The sequence below is a fragment of the Elgaria multicarinata genome, chromosome 9 (assembly GCF_023053635.1).
Source record: "Elgaria multicarinata webbii isolate HBS135686 ecotype San Diego chromosome 9, rElgMul1.1.pri, whole genome shotgun sequence".
Taxonomy (NCBI): Eukaryota; Metazoa; Chordata; class Lepidosauria; order Squamata; family Anguidae; genus Elgaria; species Elgaria multicarinata.
The window spans coordinates 12048616-12067238 of NC_086179.1; the positions used below are offsets into that span (position 1 = coordinate 12048616).

At 42.4% G+C, this 18623-nt stretch overlaps 1 protein-coding gene across 4 annotated transcripts in view; it reads left to right on the forward strand.

Annotated features, from left to right (window-relative positions):
- The window catches only part of KRAS (KRAS proto-oncogene, GTPase), a 57499-nt gene extending 38876 nt beyond the window's left edge, over positions 1–18623 (forward strand). For 2 of the 4 annotated variants that reach the window (XM_063134756.1, XM_063134759.1), the window contains exons 5-6: positions 7448–7571; positions 14388–14474. In XM_063134756.1, the coding sequence (XP_062990826.1) occupies positions 7448–7567 (120 nt within the window). In that variant the 3' untranslated portion in view covers positions 7568–7571; positions 14388–14474. Of the gene's footprint in view, positions 1–7447; positions 7572–14387 lie in introns of all 4 variants that reach the window. The other 2 variants (XM_063134758.1, XM_063134757.1) reach the window with 2 other exon arrangements.

The window sequence follows — 18623 nt, forward strand, 5'->3', positions numbered from 1 at the left end:
CCTGGTTGCCCTCCTCTGAACACGCTCCAGCTTGTCTGCATCAAAAGTGGGCCTCTTGTGCCTTGCACAACTGCATGCCCGTGATCCAGAGAAGCACATGGCTAGATCTGTGCACATAGTGTGTCCCTCCCCAACTACACACTTCCGTACCAACTAGGAAGCCTGAGAACACTCTGCTGTGTGGCAGTGAGATACTGCAAATGCCTACATATATTCTTTTAAAAAATGAGGCTGGATTGCAATAGTTGCTCAGGCTTCTCTCCAGGTTTCTGATGTAGGCAGATAACTCACTTATCCCCAAGGGTTTTCCTATTTGCTACAGTTGGAGGAGTCAAAAGGATTATGGTATGGAATAGTTGGGGGAAATCCCACTTCCTCAGGAACTCCTAACTTTTAGGGGAAGCATATACAGGACTCTGGCTCATGGCACACATCCTTTGCTCTTTGATTGGCTACTTCTCTCTTCCTTTACCCTTCAAGTTCTGCAAATTAAAACACAAATTTCTAAATAATGTATTGATACAGTGTCATCCATGTGCATGGCACTTTACAGAAAACCAAAGGATAGGTCCCTGCCCAGAGAGGCTTACAATCTAAATTTTGGCACCTATACTTCCTTGCTTTGCATTCGCTGTGCTGAATTCAGAATTTTCAAATTTGTTTGCAGTGTAGAAACCAGCCCTGGATATATTTCATATGACCGTGGCTATCTAGCCTCCTACGTGTGTTGTATTTCTTCCATCACCATGGTGAGGCTTAATGTTAAATGCTGCTTGCTGAAAAATTGTCGCTTGGTTTCGCTCAGTATTAGAATCATCTTGCTCTGCTCTTCTAAGAGTGTGTGATTTCCCCCCCTCCCACCTTCACCCTGCTAGATGCTTCATTTCCTTCAGGCCTTTTAAAGAGCTGTACCAAACGTTATGTCTCATAATACTTTACCAGCCCAGTGGTGTGTGGGTGAAATGGCTTGTTGTTTTGTGACTAGCGCAAGAAGAGATTCCCGAGGGCTGGCACCAGCTCCTGATGTCTTTAGGAAGCTGCCGGGTTCTGATGCTTGCCATGGGTTCCCTCACCTGACAGCAGGCAATTATGAGCCACCATTTAAAATCCCCCACGATGCTCTGTAGTTCCTAAGGAAGACATTCTGTTGAAATGCAGTAGGATCTCTGTGTTCAATTAAACCACTTGCTGCACCCATTGGCAAATACATTCTCATATCTTGGATTTCTGGTACCTTTAGTTGTAAGGGGGTAGACTAACATTACCATTGAGTCAGACTGAGGATCCTTAGAGCCTAGTATCCTGTCTCCAGTGATGGCCAAATTCCAAGATCTTGACGGGACCATCCTCTCCTCTTTTACAGCATTTAGAAATTTTTTAACCAGATGATGAATGTCATAGAATCATAGAATAGTAGAGTTTTCCCTGATGTCCAGCTGGAATTTGGCTTCCTGTAACTTGATTCCTTTATTCCAAAAGCATGTTGGTAATGCTATGCCTGAATTTGTCTAACCTATTAAAAAGAACCAAGACACATACACAACTATGTCAGTTACGCTGTTAGCTATAACTAATGGCCAGTGTGCATGTAATATTCCTGATGGCTTAACCATTGTTAAGAGAAGAGTTGTTCCATTGTTTGGAGAAGAGAAGATTGATGGGAGACATGATAGCACTCTTCAAATACTTAAAAGGTTGCCAGAGTGCAGGACACAGAATAACGGGCTCAAGTTAAAAGAAGCCAGATTCCAGATGGACATTAGGAAAAACATCCTGACTTTTAGAGCAGTACGACAATGGAACCAGTTACCTAGGGAGGTTGTGGACTCTCCCACACTAGAGGCCTTCAAGAGGCAGCTGGACAACCATCTGTCAGGGATGCTTTGGGGTGGATTCCTGCATAGAGCAGGGGGTTGGACTTGATGGCCTTGTAGACCCCTTCCAACTCTGCTATCCTATGATTCTAATAAAGCACAGGCTGTGAGATCACCTCGCCTCTTGAAACACGAATTCCCACCCTCCCCAAACTTGCTTTAAATACATTTGAGTGTTTCAGTGGCACCAGTGTTAACCATACTTAAGGCAAATAAGGACTCCCTCTTAACGTGGGTTTGAAACCAAGAGGGGAGCTTGGTTATCCTTAAACGTGGTTTATGTCTGCTGATGTAATTTTTTAACTATGGCTCTGTTCATAAGACACCTTAAACCATGGCTTTAACCACGGTGAATAAAGCAAAAAGCCTTATTCACCATGGTTAAAGCCATGGTTTAAAGTGTCTTCTGAACACAGCTTGGCTTTCTGGCTTAACCACTATGGTTAAAGCCATGGTTTAAGGTGTCTTCTGAAACGGGCCCAATGAGTGAAAGCCAGCCAGGGAAATGGTGCAGTACAGAATGGAGGGGCGTTGGCAGGCGTGAAACGTGGTCACTGGCTGCTGTACTGATGGCAGAGTTCACCACGGGTTTGGAAGCATTATTACATTGGTCTTCCTTTGCTATTCCGTGCACTACTGGAACAAAAAAAAAAAAAAATACAGAACACATATGAACGATTCTTTTTCTTCCCTGCACCCTCTTCCCAGATATGTGTATTAATTACTCTTTCCTATGGCAAAGATCGAGTTGTTACGGCAGTCGTCTATGAGTCCAAAAGGGATTGAGAGTTGTGGGTTTTTCCCTCAAACAGCAGCCCCTCCCTCACCCACCCACATGGCAAATTGCTTTTAAAATCATGGGGTGGGTGGGTGTCACCTGTTTTTTTAAAAAGAGAGAGTTTCAAAAACAAATTATCGATGGGCACATACAAGCTGTTGTTGGGGCCCCAGCATATATCTCCCCCTATTATTTCATTTCTATACCACTCAATAGCTGAAGCTCTCTGAGTGGTTCACAGAAATGTAAACCCTAAAGGACTACTTACAGTATTAAATATGGAAACTTAAACCACAGTATAAAACCACAACCAGAATAAAACCGAACAGTGCAGAGATTTTACAGATTTCAAACACCGATTTCAAACAGCAGAGTTAAAAGACCAGGATGTTAAAATGCTGGGAAAATAAAAAAGTTCTTCACCTGGCACCGGAAAGAGTACAACGAACCTCTCTAGGGAGCTCATTCCACAGCCAGGGTGCCACTGCAGAAAAGGCCCTGCTCCTTTTAGTAGTGGTATGGCTAAGAAGCCGTTCTTCTGAAACACAATTTCTGTTTTCAAGTGTCCAGCACCAGAAGGTATTAGTTATCTTACTCTGTGGCTGAAACGACATGTGGCACAGAGCTGTTGCTGAAAGCAGACATCTTTGCATTGAGTTCTCCATCTCCCATTAATGTTTAATAATGTTTTCCACCAGTAGCCATGATTTGGTGTGGGAATGGAAGAACTCGCAGTGTAACGATATTGCAGCAGTCCTGAATATATTGGGGAGAAGAAAGAGAGAAAATTCCTCATGGATAAGGCATCATTTCAGCCTGTGTCTTGTATTGTGAGAATTTGTATTGAGGCGGATGTCCTCAGTAGGGTGACGGCTACTATTTTGTGGGTTGCTGTTTTTTAACATGGTAAAGTGTTTCGTGTGAATGTGCCCTCATGTGGACAAAACAGGAAGTTACGGTGACTCAAAAACTTGCAAGCTTTGAGGAATCCGGTAGAATGCGTGTCTGTAGACTTCCCACAGAACATTTTGGAAACCTGAAGGCCTGCTCTTTGTTCATTTTCTAGCTGGAAGGGAGAAGGCAGACCTGCCCCGTGGCGAAGAATGGACCCGTAGGACAAGAGGCAGCACAGCATAGCTAGATAAGGCTTAACAAAATATTTAAATAGCTTTTTCAAATATAAAGCCACTTCTCGTTTTTCGGAGTGGTAAGACTGCCCTGCAGCTTTTAGGATGTGCCATTTTTATTTTGAAACTTCAGTGGGTTTTATTTTTGGATTTCCTTCTTATGTAAGCCAATTTGAGAGTCCAGGTTTTTGAGGTGAGTGTGAAGGGAGCTAAAAGGCAAGAAGCAAAAATGCAAGTAAGTTAGGATGACGATATGAAATGGAGGACTGTGCTCCTGTAACTTTAACAGTTGTATAGCAAAGGGAATTTCAGCAGGTGTCATTTGTAGGCGTGCAGCGCCTGGTGAAATTCCCTCTTCGTCACAACAGTGAAAGCTGCAGGAGCCCTGCTGAGTGTGACCAGATATAAAAGAGGGCAGGGCTTCTGCAGCTTTAACTGTTGTGATGGAGAGGGATTTTCACCAGGTGCTGCATGCCTACAAATGGCACTTGCTGAAATTCCCTTTTCTATGCAGCTGTTAAAGATACAAGTCCCCTGTCCTCCTTTCCGTATGGTCACCCTAAGTAACTGCAGCTGGAAAGAGGGATTGAGGGGGTATTTTTTTGGTGTGTGTGTGTGTTATTTATTAAAGAATTCCGATAATATAACGTTGGAGCTCTAATCTTGATTGACGGATAAGGATGAAATCCTCTGGAAGTGTTGCGTTGCCTACACACCTCCGCCCACACAAGATAAGGAGTTCACTAGTACTGGGAATCACAATTGTCAAGGTGTGGCTGGTGAATTCCGAGTGTACCTGCTAAACCTCCCCTAGGTCTTAATCCCCTCTAAATCACCTGAAGCATTGCCTTGCTCGAAAGAGTGACGCCTTTCTGTGGAGGAAAGTCAAAATCAGCCGTGTGTATTGGGGTGACTCTCATTCCTGGCCCATCCTAAATTACCTCCGCCTACCTGGAAGCAGCAGAGTGGAAGCTAAATTCCCCCTTCTTTAGCATCTCTGAAAAGAGGCTTTTGAGCTCATAAACAATGTCGAATCTCAGGGCCACCCTCCCTCCGCCTCCCTCTTTGTTCTTCTTCCCTGCGTAGTCATGTGGCCTGAATCGATCCCTTACAGAAGGCTTTTGAAATTAGGACAAAGCCAGCCTGCCGTCTTAGGGCCACAGGTTGGCTACCCATTGCTATCCTTACCTATAGCAACGTCTGCTGTTCCTGAGGAACCTCCTACACAGATAAGAAAGGTTTCAACAATGTATGTAAACACCTCCCCTGTGGTGGCTGGCTCTTTAAAAGCTTTCCCCCCCCCCGAACCCTGCTTCTTCTTGTGGTGGATGGCTTTGCCCCCAAATGGGCTCTTCTCCGGTAGTCCTTCGGCTTTTTGTGGTGGTGGTGGTGATAACCGTATCTCTTTCTCCATCTGTCTGCATTGCTGAAACAAAATCACAACTCCTCCTCTTGGTGATTGGGATGGATGCAGTGGGCCCAGTTGCCTTGAAGTGAACCCATTCAGATGAGTTTATTTTTTATTTTTATTTATTTAAGGATTTTTATGCCGCCATTCAGCCAAAAAAGGCTCTCACGGCGGCTTACAAAAGTATTTCTTGACAGTCCCTGTCCACAGGCTTACAATCTAAAAGACATGACACAAAAGGAAAGGGGATTGGGAGGGAGGAGGAGGAGGGGGGAAAGGAAAGCAAATTCAGGCACTACAATCTTAGTTGTAAAGTTCAGCAGTTACAGTTGACAGCAGGAGGGAAGGGGGCTCTCAGCTGGAGCTGGACCCAGGCACGGTGGAGAGGTGCCTGGCTGCTGCTTCCTCCCTCACTGGTGGCCTCTCCAGAGACAGTTGACAGCAGGAGGGAGGGGGCTCTCAGCTGGAGCTGGACCCAGGCACGGTGGGGAGGTGCCTGGCTGCTGTTTCCTCCCTGACTGGTGGCCTCTCCAGAGACAGTTGGTAGCAGGAGGGAGGGGGCTCTCAGCTGGAGCTGGACCCAGGCACGGTGGAGAGGTGCCTGGCTGCTGCTTCCTCCCTCACTGGTGGCCTCTCCAGAGATAGTAGGTAGCAGGAGGGAGGGGGCTCTCAGCTGGAGCTGGACCCAGGCACGGTGGAGAGGTGCCTGGCTGCTGCTTCCTCCCTCACTGGTGGCCTCTCCAGAGACAGTAGGTAGCAGGAGGGAGGGGGCTCTCAGCTGGAGCTGGACCCAGGCACGGTGGAGAGGTGCCTGGCTGCTGCTTCCTCCCTCACTGGTGGCCTCTCCAGAGACAGTTGGTAGAGTTGAAGGGTAAACCGTCAATGAGAAAAACCCATTTTCTAATAGGGGAAGGAGATGTTCCCAGGTGTTGTGCCCCCCGGAAAGTGAATGAAATAGCATCTTGCGTCATGACGGTGATCAAAGCAGTTCCATCTGGTGGGGGTGGTGTTTCTGCCACAGCAAGGTTGATGAAAAACATCTGGGACCTTAAGACGAAGAGTGATTTTAGCTTAGTAGCTTCTGAGGTGCCCTTCCCTGAAAGATGAACTTCCCTGAAAGACAGCTTGCCTGCTGGTAACAATTCTCCCTCCTCCCCTGCTATATGCAACCACAAGAGGAAGTTGGATCTATTCAAAGGCTCACTTTGGGTTCATATGATGCAGAGGTCCCAACATCTCTGGTGAGTGCCCTGCCTTAGCTGTGTGTGTTTGCCCCTAGAACCACCTTCCCCAACCCGGTGGCCTCTAGAGATGTTGGACCATGGTCCCTCATCATCCTCAACCATCATGGCTGAAGAAGATGGAAGTTGCCTTCCGACACATCTAGAAGGTGTCAGGTTGAGGAAGTCTGCTTGAGAACATGTCCCAGAATCTTTGGCATGAACTCAGGTTCTTTGGCAGATAATTTAACGTTGATAGGGCTCCCCTAACTTTAAAAACCACTTCACTAGATCATAAAGGTGTTCGTGAGCCAGTGTGGTGTGAGAGCCAGTGTGGCGTAGTGGCTAAAGTGTCGGACTGGGAGTCGGGAGATCTGGGTTCTAGTCCCCACTCAGCCATGGAAACCCACTGGGTGACTTTGGGCCAGTCACAGACTTTTAGCCCATCCTACCTCATAGGGTTGTTGTGACAATAAAATGGAGCGGAAGAGGAGGATTATGTTTGCCGCCATAATAATAATAATAATAATAATAATAATAAAAAATTATTTCTTGCCCGCCTCTCCATTTTGATCGAGGCAGGGAACAACAATAAACGATAAAATACATAATACTCAATTAAAACATAATACACATTGTTAAAAACATTCCTTGGAGGAAAAAAGGCGGGATAGAAATGCAATAAATAAATAAATAAATAATGTTGCCTGCCATTTACTCCGAACATTTGTCACAGGCGAAGCTTTGAATCTTCGTAAATGGATAAATGTGTATCTTCTACAGAAGTGTGAATATAAAAAATTGGATCCTTAAAAAACTGTGTCTTTTGCCATTGACTGTAGTGAATATATGGCACTGTACCTAAAGTCTTCCCTCGTGTGAGTTGAGGTCCTCTCCCGTGCTGTACCATCAGCTGCTTTTCTCAAAAGCTTAGTGGCTACTTTCAGCTTTCTCCTCTGGGTGGGATGGGGTGGGGTGGCCCTCTTCACCATCCTAGTTTACAAAAGCCGACTTTAAAGGAGTTGTGTTTTACAATGCAGAGAGTGGAGGATGCTTTTTATACATTGGTGCGAGAGATCCGTCAGTACAGATTGAGAAAAATCAGCACAGAAGAAAAGACTCCTGGGTGCGTGAAAATTAAAAAATGCCTTTTAATGTAACAGGGTAAGTTCGTTTTTGTTTAAGAAAAAAAAAAGCGTTTGGCGGATAAATCTGATCACCAATACGAATCAAATCTAACTTTCAACTTCTCCATGGTGATTCCAGTAATTTCATGTTGATTGTAAGTACGAGCAAATCTACTATATTCAGGTTTTGTTGTGGTCGCTGTAGCGGATAACGTTGTAACAGTTCATTGAGTTTCTTTCTTTCTCTTCTCCTTGCCCTCTCCTCCCCTGCTAGGAAACAAAAATCTGTAAAGTCAAGACGCCTCATGTTAGCAGACCTTTACACTAGGCCTGTCACAAAAACCCTTCTCAGGCCAAACGCCACCACCTGAAAACCTCAGGGAGGGTTAATTAAATCCTTTCCCCTAGCTATGAGGGAAACAGGTTTAATACAGGATCTGCTCTAAATATACTGTGGGAATACTCCGGTGTGGGTGTTTAATAACTGCAAGGTAGGCAAATAATGCCAAGCTAACAGGTGGTATTGGGTAGCTAACAAATTAATAATAAGTTTATTGTTATTTAAAAGCTTTAAATAAAAAATATAATACTTTCAATCCAGCCTAATCAAAACTCTTCGCACACCAACCACCTCTCTCTTGCTTTACGCCACTTCTCAGTCCCTGGAATCTAAACTCTTCTTACTCTACAAATATTATTTATTTATTTATTTATTTATTTATTATTATTATTATTATTATTATTTGCATTTTTATACTGCCCAACAGCCGAAGCTCCCTGGGCAGTTCACAAATTAAAAAAAACCAAGAAAGCAAAAACTCCTCACCATCCTCTAAACCGGGTTCTTGTACTTGTGTACAAAGCCCTAATCAACTTGGGACCAGGATACCTGAGAGAGCGCCTTCTCCCCTACCAACCTGCCCCATCACTGAGGTCATCCGAGGGCCTGCTCCTGGTGGTTCCACATAGATCCATCCTCCGATTGGAATCCACCAGGGGAAGAGCCTTCAGCGTGGTGGCTCCCCTCCTGTGGAATTCTCTGCCTCTGGAGGTCAGGCAGGCTCCAACCTTGTACTCCTTTTGGCACCTCCTGAAAACATCTTTATTCCAGGAAGCCTTTCCTTAATATGCAGCCTTGAGTCACTGTATTTGCTTCTTTTAAATTTTGTTTTAACTGTTTTATTCTGTTTTTATTTTCATTTTATCTTGTACACCGCTTTGAAATTTTTCAATGGGGAGCGGTATATAAATATTCTAAATAAATAAATAAACACTCTCCTTATATACTCCTTCCCCCTACCTATTACATCATAAACTACAGCCACTCAGTTCTAACATTCCCTACTTACCAGACATACTAATCAGACATATACAATATAATCAATTGTGGGGTAACGCCACACCTCACCTCGTTATTGAGGCAGCATCAAAGATTCTTGCAGCATCTTAAAGACTAACACATTTATTATATAATAACCTTTCTTGGACTAGTGTCTATTTCATTAGATGCAATAGACTAGGTCATGAAAGCTTATGCTATAACAAATGCATTACACCTTAAGGTGCTCTAGGAATCCTTGGTGTTTTGCTGCAACAGATCCTCACAGCTACACCTGTGGAAGCTGAACCATTATCTTTTACATGACGGTTGAGCTGGCACTCCGTAAAAGATGTCTGGATATCTATCTATCCATCAATCCATCCATCCATCCATCCATCCCTGTGCACACTTACCGGTTTATTGACATGTACAAGATTGCCTCTAGCTATATGGTGAAGGCCCCTGTGACTGTGGCTGCTGTATTTCCCCAGTTCAAACACCCCCTCCCTGCCAAGATGCAACCAGTACTAAGTAACTAGCATTTGTTAATAAGTAGCTGCAGTGTTGGTCTCTGTGTTTCTGACATAGGGCTTGTGGAATTATTTAAAGGACTTCCCCCTGAGCCATTTTACAGAAGGCTGCACATCCTTTGATACTTAATTTCGCAATATTTGATGACCGGCAACTGGATGTGTGAGCAACCACCATGCGTTTTTACCTCAGGCACCGCGGGATTTCTCTCTGTGGCAGCTCTTTCACAGGTAGACATGACTGTTCGATTTGGCAATTATCAAGCAAGGAGTAACGATGGAGGAATCGGGATTCAGCCTGGGCACAGATTGATGTTATGGTTCTATTCCATTCTGTTGAGACTTTGGGGTGCATCTGAAAGCCCCTCCTCTACTTGCCTCACTTAGCTGCACGCACAAAGGAGTAACTTAAGATGTGCCGTTAACAGGTTACTTAAACATGGGCTGAAATGAGCCACGGTGGTGTTCCAGGTAATTAAGATTTTAAGTGCCCTGCTGGATCAGACCAAGGGTCCATCTAGTCCAGCATTCTGTTCACACAGTGTCCAACCAGCTGTTGATCAGGGGCCCACAAGCAGGACACCCTCCCACCCATATTCCCCAGCAACTGGTGCACACAGGTTTACTGCCTCGGATACTGGAGATAGCAACAACCTTCAGGGCTCATACCCATTGATAGCCTTCTCCTCCAGGAATTTATCCAACCCCCTTTTAAAGCCATCTAAATTGGTGGCCCTCACTACATCTCGTGGCAGTGAGTTCCATAATTTAACTATGCCCTTTGTGAAAAAGTCTTTCCTTTTATCTGTCCTGAATCTCCCACCGATCAGCTTCATGGGATGACCCCCGGGTTCTTGTATTTTGAGAGAGGGAGAACAATGTCTCCCTGTCCACATTCTCCACACCATGCATAATTTTGTACACCTCTATCATGTCTCCCCTTAGCCTCCTTTTTTGCAAGCTAGACAGGTTTTCCTTTTCCAGGATTCAAAGAATAACATACTAAGTCTATCGTATTACAATGGATAATGTGTGTACCCATCCAACTCTCGATGAGTATTGAATAATTAGCACCATTAACCTATTCAACAAAAAAGTATGCAAGTGGGTTCTTTTTCCTGGAAGATTGCCTTTAGAAGGACATTTCTAATACAAAGGAATGCAAGTTCTTAACCTTTCAGATCATTCATGCCAGGCTTATATAATATATTAATGGCACCTAGATGGTAATAATATGTTGATGCCATAGATGCTCCTATCAGACTTCTGGAGAATAATCAGCCCTTGACAATGAGACCCAAATCACATCTGTCCTAGTATGTAAACCCTACTTCTTCTGACAGTTTCTGGTTGAATAAAAGTTGGAAAACCACAGCTATAGCCTGTGCTGGTGAAACTAGTAGAACCCTAGCTCCCAATTACCCAACTTCCTGCAAGTGGTGTGCATAGTTCTTTCCCCACATCTCTGTCAGCCAGAAAAAAGGCTGTGAAGTAGCTACTAACCAATTGCCTTTGAAAGTAGAATATAGTGAGCAAAACAAGGAATGACAGTGGTGGAAATTGGACAAAGGGACAGTGAAAGTTTGACAGGTGTAAGTTATGTGTCTATTCCCTGCCAAAAAGAGTTGAGCAAGAATGTATCCAAAGTGCACATGTGATTCCAAATTTAACCAATTTTGCAATCAGCCACCGTATTTCTTCGATTGTAAGATGCCATCGATTGTAAGACGCACACTAATTTCAGTAGCACCAACAGGGGAAAAAAACCCCTAAGGCACACCCGCGATTCTAAGATGCACTCCATTTTTAGAGATGTTTATATGGGGGGGGGGAAGTGCTTCTTAGAATCGAAGAAATAGGATAAGTAAAGTAGTGGCTTAACATGTCACGACAGAGGGTGGTTGTGTTAAGGATGCAAGCATCATTTGCTGGCCAACTCTACATTTCAACATATTAAGAATCCCACTAAGTTCAGTGGGTTTTATTCCCAGGTAAGTGTGCATAGGATTGCACCCTGTATCCAGTTTCCTGGGAGTGAAGCTCATTGACATTACTGAGACTTACTTTTGAGTAGGGATTGCAATGTAAGCCTGTTACCTTTTTGCTTGCTTGTTTCCTACCAAGTAAGGCCCATTGAAGGCTTGCTTCTGAGTAAACTTGCATAGGTTTGTGCTGCATAAGCCACTAGTATTGCCCCCTTGCGAGGAAGGGAGATGTAGTTTGCATGATACGTTGGATGAGGCATTTCCTAGGAAGGTGGACACTATTAACCTCACTTTACAAGGCAACAGAACTCCAATTTGTGCTTATATTTGGTCATCCGTGTTCTGGAAAGCTGAAGACAGGAGCAAATACAAGGAAGGCTATTGAGATGGTCATATAATTAGAGTAGCCATTGTATGAAAGGAAGTAATTAAACCAAAGATATCATAGAATCATAGAATAGTAGAGTTGGAAGGGGCCTATAAAGCAATTGAGTCCAATCCCCTGCTCAATGCAGGAATCCACCTTAAAGCAAACCTGAAAGGTGGCTGTCCAGCTGCATCTTGAAGGCCTCCAGTGTGGGAGAAACCACTACCTCCTTAGGTCATTGGTTCCATTGTCGTACTGCTCTAACAGGAAGTTTTTCCTGATGTCCAGCTGGTATCTGGCTTCCTGTAACTTGAGCCCATTGTTCTGTGTCCTGGACTCTGGGATGACTGGGATGAGATCCTGGCCCTCCTCTGTGTGACAACCTTTCAAGTAGTTGAAGTGTGCTACCATGTCTCCCCTCAGTCTTCTCTTCTCAAGGCTAAACATGCCCAGTTCTTTCAGTACTTGAGATGATAATATCAGGTGGGTAAGAAGCTAATTTAGAGGTTGAAGAACGAAGAACACATTGATAGCAACATATAAGTATGATCACCGCTCTTTGCTGTAATCAGTACTGGACAATTTGAGAAAATGATTGGGTGGTGATTTTTGGTTGGGTAGTTAGTAATGGGATTAATGGGGTAGTGAAGAGGTATTAAATGACCTTTCATTATTTTCCTTTGGGGTATCAGAAATGGTAACATCACAAGAATGGAATAGTGGAGTGGGTGGACTTTGAAAGTGCTAAAAACTACAGTTTGTGGGACAAGGTTAGAGGATCGATTGTACTTAATGGAAAGTACAATGACTTTGATATATTCAAAGATGAGTGAGATTGTGTGGAGTTTTGTTTTTAGCTTTAAATGGGGAAGGAGTGTTACTTTTTAGTGTTAAAAAAACAAGAGAAAGTATTCTCAAACACCAGAAAAAGATTTAATAAACCCAATGTGTTTTAGAAAGATATTTCCTTCACCAGGGGGTGCAAATAAGGTTTCATTGTAAAAAAAAAAAAAAGTTGCAACGATTAAATTTTACAACTGTAGCCCAAGTTCCCATCAGTGAAAAGCCACAAACATTTTTTTTTTAAAAAAAGGAAATTTGGACGCAATTGTTAAAATGGTTACAACTTTGTATATATTTCTTACAGTTTTAGTATAGATTTTAAACAGTGAAATTTTATTTGCTGCCTTGAGGAAGGAAATACCCGAAATGCATTGGGCTTTTTGTGGTGGTGGTGATAACCATATCTCTTTCTCCATCTGTCTGATGGAGAAACACTACTCTGATTAGGTGGATGGAATAGGATAGTAGGATTGTTTGAAAATAGAGGGTCCTACTCCATTACCAAGGATGAAATTGTATAGCATTTAGCGTAATTTTCAGCCTTACAACTTTATTTCCCTTCATCTAGTTAAAAACCAAGACAAATACAGACTTGTGTCAGTTTTCTTAACAAATTGCTAGACCCGTGGAATGAGTTACTCCTTTGATTTTTTTTTAATATTAATTTTTTTAAGTGATTTTGACTAAAAATATATATCGGAGGGCTCTAAGCAGGTTTTCAGGAGCAATTATGACCTATTCAGAAATCTCCTTGATGCTGCCATGCGATTTTGTGTTGTGTATGTGCAGTGTGATGTCTGTACAATGCCAGCAGTATCATTCATGGGACCAAAGGTCTCCCATCTGCTGGGCCCAAATAATCCCAGGTGGTAATGCTCACCTTGTGTAATAATAATAATAATAATAATAATAATAATAATAATAATAATAATAGTTACCCGCCTCTCCCTCTAGATCGAGGTGGGGTACAACACAAATAAAAACACCATAAAATACATACAACTAATTCAAACGTTTAAATCCAAATGTTTAAAAGTACAGTGGTTGCACTTACAAATAGGCAGTGGCTAATGTGTTGCTGCAGAAATATTATTTCAGTAGCCTGATCCTTACAGATTCTCTGATAGCAGTCTAAAAGAGATAACATTGGTTTAAAATGTATGGTGGACAAGGCAAAAGTCTGAGCTCAAACAATTTTAAACACAATCTGAAAAAAATACTACTTATTGCACATTACTCATATTTTGCATTGGCTATTAAGCGTTTTCTGTGTGTGATATTTCCACTAATTATTTAATTATATCATGGATCTTCTCATCATTTTAAGCCTCTGAGTCCTAAATTAGGTCATGATAATGGAAGTCCTAGATCCAGGCTCTCAAAGATGAAAACAACAACAAACATTTCTGGCTTTTCTAAAACTGCATCCTGACCAAATGGCAAGAAATCGTACTGTTGACATTTTAGCCCAAAGTGAGAAGGGCTATTGGCTACTTAAATCCTCAGAGAGAAGCAAACCCATTGGGCAAAACCCATCCCCTTAGGAAATATCTGTAAAATGATTTTTTCCCCCCTCCTCTACGTTTTTTCAGAAAACGAGGGTAACAAGAAACCAAAAAGCAGTTCACTTGTCAAAAGTGCAGACATGACTAGCGTGATTGCTCTTGGTAAATTTCCCAGGGCTAATAAAAGATGGTTGCCTTATCATGAACCTGCACAGTGTGCCAGCTCACATCACTGGGGGAAAGCGCGGCCTATTCAATTAAATTGTCTCACTTGATATTAAAGGTGCTACATTTCTTTGCAGGGTGTTGACGATGCCTTCTACACGTTAGTTCGGGAAATCCGAAAGCACAAAGAGAAGATGAGCAAAGATGGCAAAAAGAAGAAAAAGAAGTCGAAGACAAAGTGTATAATTATGTAAATGCAATTTACCCTTTATCCTTAAGGTGTACGTCGGTAAACGTGATTAATTTTTGTACCATTACACTAAATTATTAGCACACGTTTTTAAGCATTACTTTAAAAACTTCCTATCTGCTTTCTGAATCTTCAGCCTTCTTCTCTGGATGCTTGCGTTAAATGACAGTGGAAGCTATTCCTCTTAAGTGCCAGTAATCCTTGAGTGTTGGTCCTTGAACCTTGCAATGCCTGTGAAAAACAAAAAAATACCTGAAAACCTTTTCTTCAGGGTATTTTGGTGCATGCAAACCTTGCTAATGTCTTCTGTTTTTTTGTTTTGTTTTTGTTTAAGAGTCTTCTGCAAGACCAGCCTTTCTACTAGGCGATGCTGTCTGGGCAATTCTTTTCCAGGGTGGGGTGGCACTTCAACTGTAGAAGGAGATGGATTTTTTTTCTTTGGGGTCATTTTTTGGTGCATATGTTCCTTCATCCATAAGCAGGGGGTGGTGAATGGAGTACTTTATGCTCATGGTGGAACTCCCCTGTCCTTTGCCAGGGTGAGGTGAACTCCTAATACCATACACCTGAGTAGAGGATGGAGGACAGTGAGGAGGTATCCCACTTGAGCCGTATGGAGCAGCAGTGTCTGTGCTGTGTTCAGAGAGAGAACGTAGATATTGGGGCTGTTCACACAACACGCCAACCAACGCTCAGTGGTTGAGGGAGGATTGTTTTGAACCGTGGGCTGTTTGTAGAACCGTGTTGTCTGAATGCAGCACTTTTTCTGCAGGGTGGGTTATCGTGTTGTTTGAATGCAGCTAGGGTGGCTTGTTAATCACTCTAAACAACCCAACGAAAAAGATTCTCAAGCTGGCTTGTTCGAGAGAAATAAGCCACGCTGCACGGATAGCAAGCCATTCTGGCTGCATTCAGACAACTCGACAACCCATGGTTCAACAAATAACCTATGGTTCAAAACAACCATGAGGGTGGGTTAACACATTGTATGAACAGCCCCGTTATGTAATTTCGGGGATCCTTTGAAGTGCAGCATTCATGAGATCCAGGTAACTCACAGGAAGTGGGAACCAAATTGGGGGCATGGGTATGGACTAGGGTTGGGGAGCAGAGCTAAAAGGCAGCAGGTGGGTATTCAGGACTATGGGAGACCTGCTACAGGACCCCAGCAGGACAAGTGCTATGGCCACAGTTGAATGTGATATATCTATGACCCCACACTGCCTAAAGCTGGCCCTGGATCTTTGTATAAAGGTAAACTAATATCTCTAGTTCCATTTCTACTTGCCATGTTCACGATGTGGTTGGGTTAAAAGGACTGGTCAGCACAGAGATCTTGGTTTTGGGCAGACTTTTTAAACCGTTTTGGTTCTGAGGATTGCAATATTGATATACCAGACGCCTTTTTAGCCTTCCTATAATTTCTGCTGCTAGGCACCTTTTCTTGTAGCATTTCCAATCAACTTGAATGAATGTAAAAAAATAATCATCATCATAGAGTTTTCACAAAGTTTTTTTTTTCCACAGCAGTTTGTCCTCGGTCACGCAAAGTAACTATTTTTTCTATTAAAAGTGAAAATCTTTTTTAAAAAAAGAGAGAGAGGAAAAAGCAAAATTTCTAATTGGACTGCTTTGTTGCAATGAATTACTTACTACTTTTGTATGCAAGGGAAGCCATGGAGTTGGGGTGATAATCCAATTAGGAGGAAGTTTGCTGTATAAATTCAACATGAAAAAGCTGGAGTTGCATTGGAGCACACTGCTATTGTGCAGACCACTCATTTCAATGGGACATGCAAGGGAGAAATGCCTTGTGAACTATGTCTCTAAATGCTAGGCAGACTTAATAGTCCAGCATCTCAAAAAAGTTCATTCCTGTAGGATTGAAGACTTTATCAATTTATCACATTGTTTTATCATTTCTGGAGCACTTTCATCCTTCAGTCCCATTCAATATGTTTTGACCCCCATTTTGTTAAGAAGGGGAAACATAATTTGGAGGGCTGCAATCTGGCTGAGACTGTTCTCAGTCATTTTTATGTGTTGACTAAATGTCACTAAAAATGTCATTGGCTGGGTTCATACAACACGCTAAGCCACCCCAGTGTGGGTTGTTGTTGAAACATAGGTTAACCACGCTGAACAACCCAACAACAAGCCATGGGCTCTCAAGGTGGCTAGTTTGAAAAAAATAAGCCACACTGCATGTTTAACAAGCCACCTTGCGGAAAACATGCTGCATTCAGACAACATGTTAACCCACCCTACAGAAAACATTCTGCAGACAATACACTAAGCTATGGTAGGTTAATGTGTCGTATGAACCCAACCATTATGGGGCAAGCATCTCTTTTCAAGGTTAGAGCCCTGTGCGGTTAGATCTTAGACCTAAATGTCCACGTCGAGCACTCTGTTTGAATTGTTCACAAGAGGCCTTATCAAGAATGCAACTGAGAATGGGGCCTCAGCTGATCTTTTATTTGCCCAAACCTTTTCTTTTTCTATTGATAATGCTGTCACTTAAGTTTGATTTGTTAAATATGAGAAGTCCACACTGTAAGGCTGTGGATGAAACTTCTTAGATTTAATCCATTTTCGATGCCGTGCCGATAATACCAGCAAACTCTACGGCAGCTGCAGGTAGAGGAAGTCACTCCCATTGATGCAAACAGGAAAAACAGGTCACCCGAAAGCTGGTGCTACCAGAAAAAAAAGTTCTTGGAAGGCTGACACATCAACAGTTGTATTATAACGCCCTGAAATATTGTGTTACGATTAGGCTGCATTCGTTTATAACATTGCGAACACTTAAGTCTAGGGTTCCTTTTTGCTTAAACTTTGATTTTTAACCTGTTGGTTGTTTTATTATGGTTTTAATTTTTGTGAACCGCCCAGAGAGCTTCGGCTATTGGGCGGTATAAAAATGTAATAAATAAATAAATTTAACTCTGTGCTGGACAGGGCAGTAAAAAACAACAACCCACCAACCCTCACTACAGCTAATATAAACAGATCCTTCAATTTTCCATGTAGCAGATAGCAATGCCTTATATCCACTTTGCTTATTTCACATCCTTATTTTTTAAAAGGTGAAAAGTTAATTATTAAATATATTACATTTTTTTGTATGATACAAATACCTACTTTTATGTTCCAGAGTATAAAGTAGGTTCTGAACAATTTCTGCCCAAGAAATGCTGCTGGGTTGTGTTCTGTGAGTTACAAGTTGTGTGCAGGCCTAGTGTGAAAACATTTGCATAGTTTTCTTCAACCTGAATTCTTCTGCATCCCCACACGGATTTTTGAGGTGGTAAAGTCAAGATGCCTTTTACCAGCATATGAAAATATCAGATAAAATGCACCTTGTGGTAACCCAGCTAAAAGTAGCAAATATTGCCTAATCCATTCTCATCCTTTGGGTTTGGCTCTGCAATACCCATTACCTTCAAATATTTTGACTTCTTAAATAATGACCCTTTCGGGAAGGTGGTTTAATGGGAAGAGCATGTACATAGAACACACGTAGGGAGAAATTCACAAAGCACTGAGGTGACATGACTTCCTCTTCACTTTGCCTTGTAGAAGACGACATCAAAATGAGCAGCAGTCTTAACGTTTGGCTAACTGTAGCCCACCGTTGTACCTTTTAATAATTTAATTCCACTTTTGATTTTTTTTCTATCGAACCCAAGTCTATTCCCACACCCCCTCTTCCTCTCTCGAGTGCCAAATCCCTTTACCAGGACTATTTCTTAAAATGCAATGTGTTTACCTAGAATGTATTAACTATTTTTGTATAGTATAAACTAAACATACATGTTTCGTACATTGTGCTTTCGGTTTTTAATGTTTGAGGCAGAACATATGCAATGCAATGTGATCCAGGTGATTTGATTTTTTATTATTATTTTGGTGGGGGGGGAGGGGCTCATTTTATTTCAGTCACGTGACCTCAGGATGTCGGTCACAGACATTAACGTTTGAAGAATGACCACTGTTCATTTAAGCCTTTCCAAATGGTTTATTAGCAGCACGTGCTGTGAAGTGACATGAAACCGGTTAATTTGTCACAAACAATACTGCTCCTGTTGTGATTAATAATAAAAAAAAAAGTTTGTGTGTT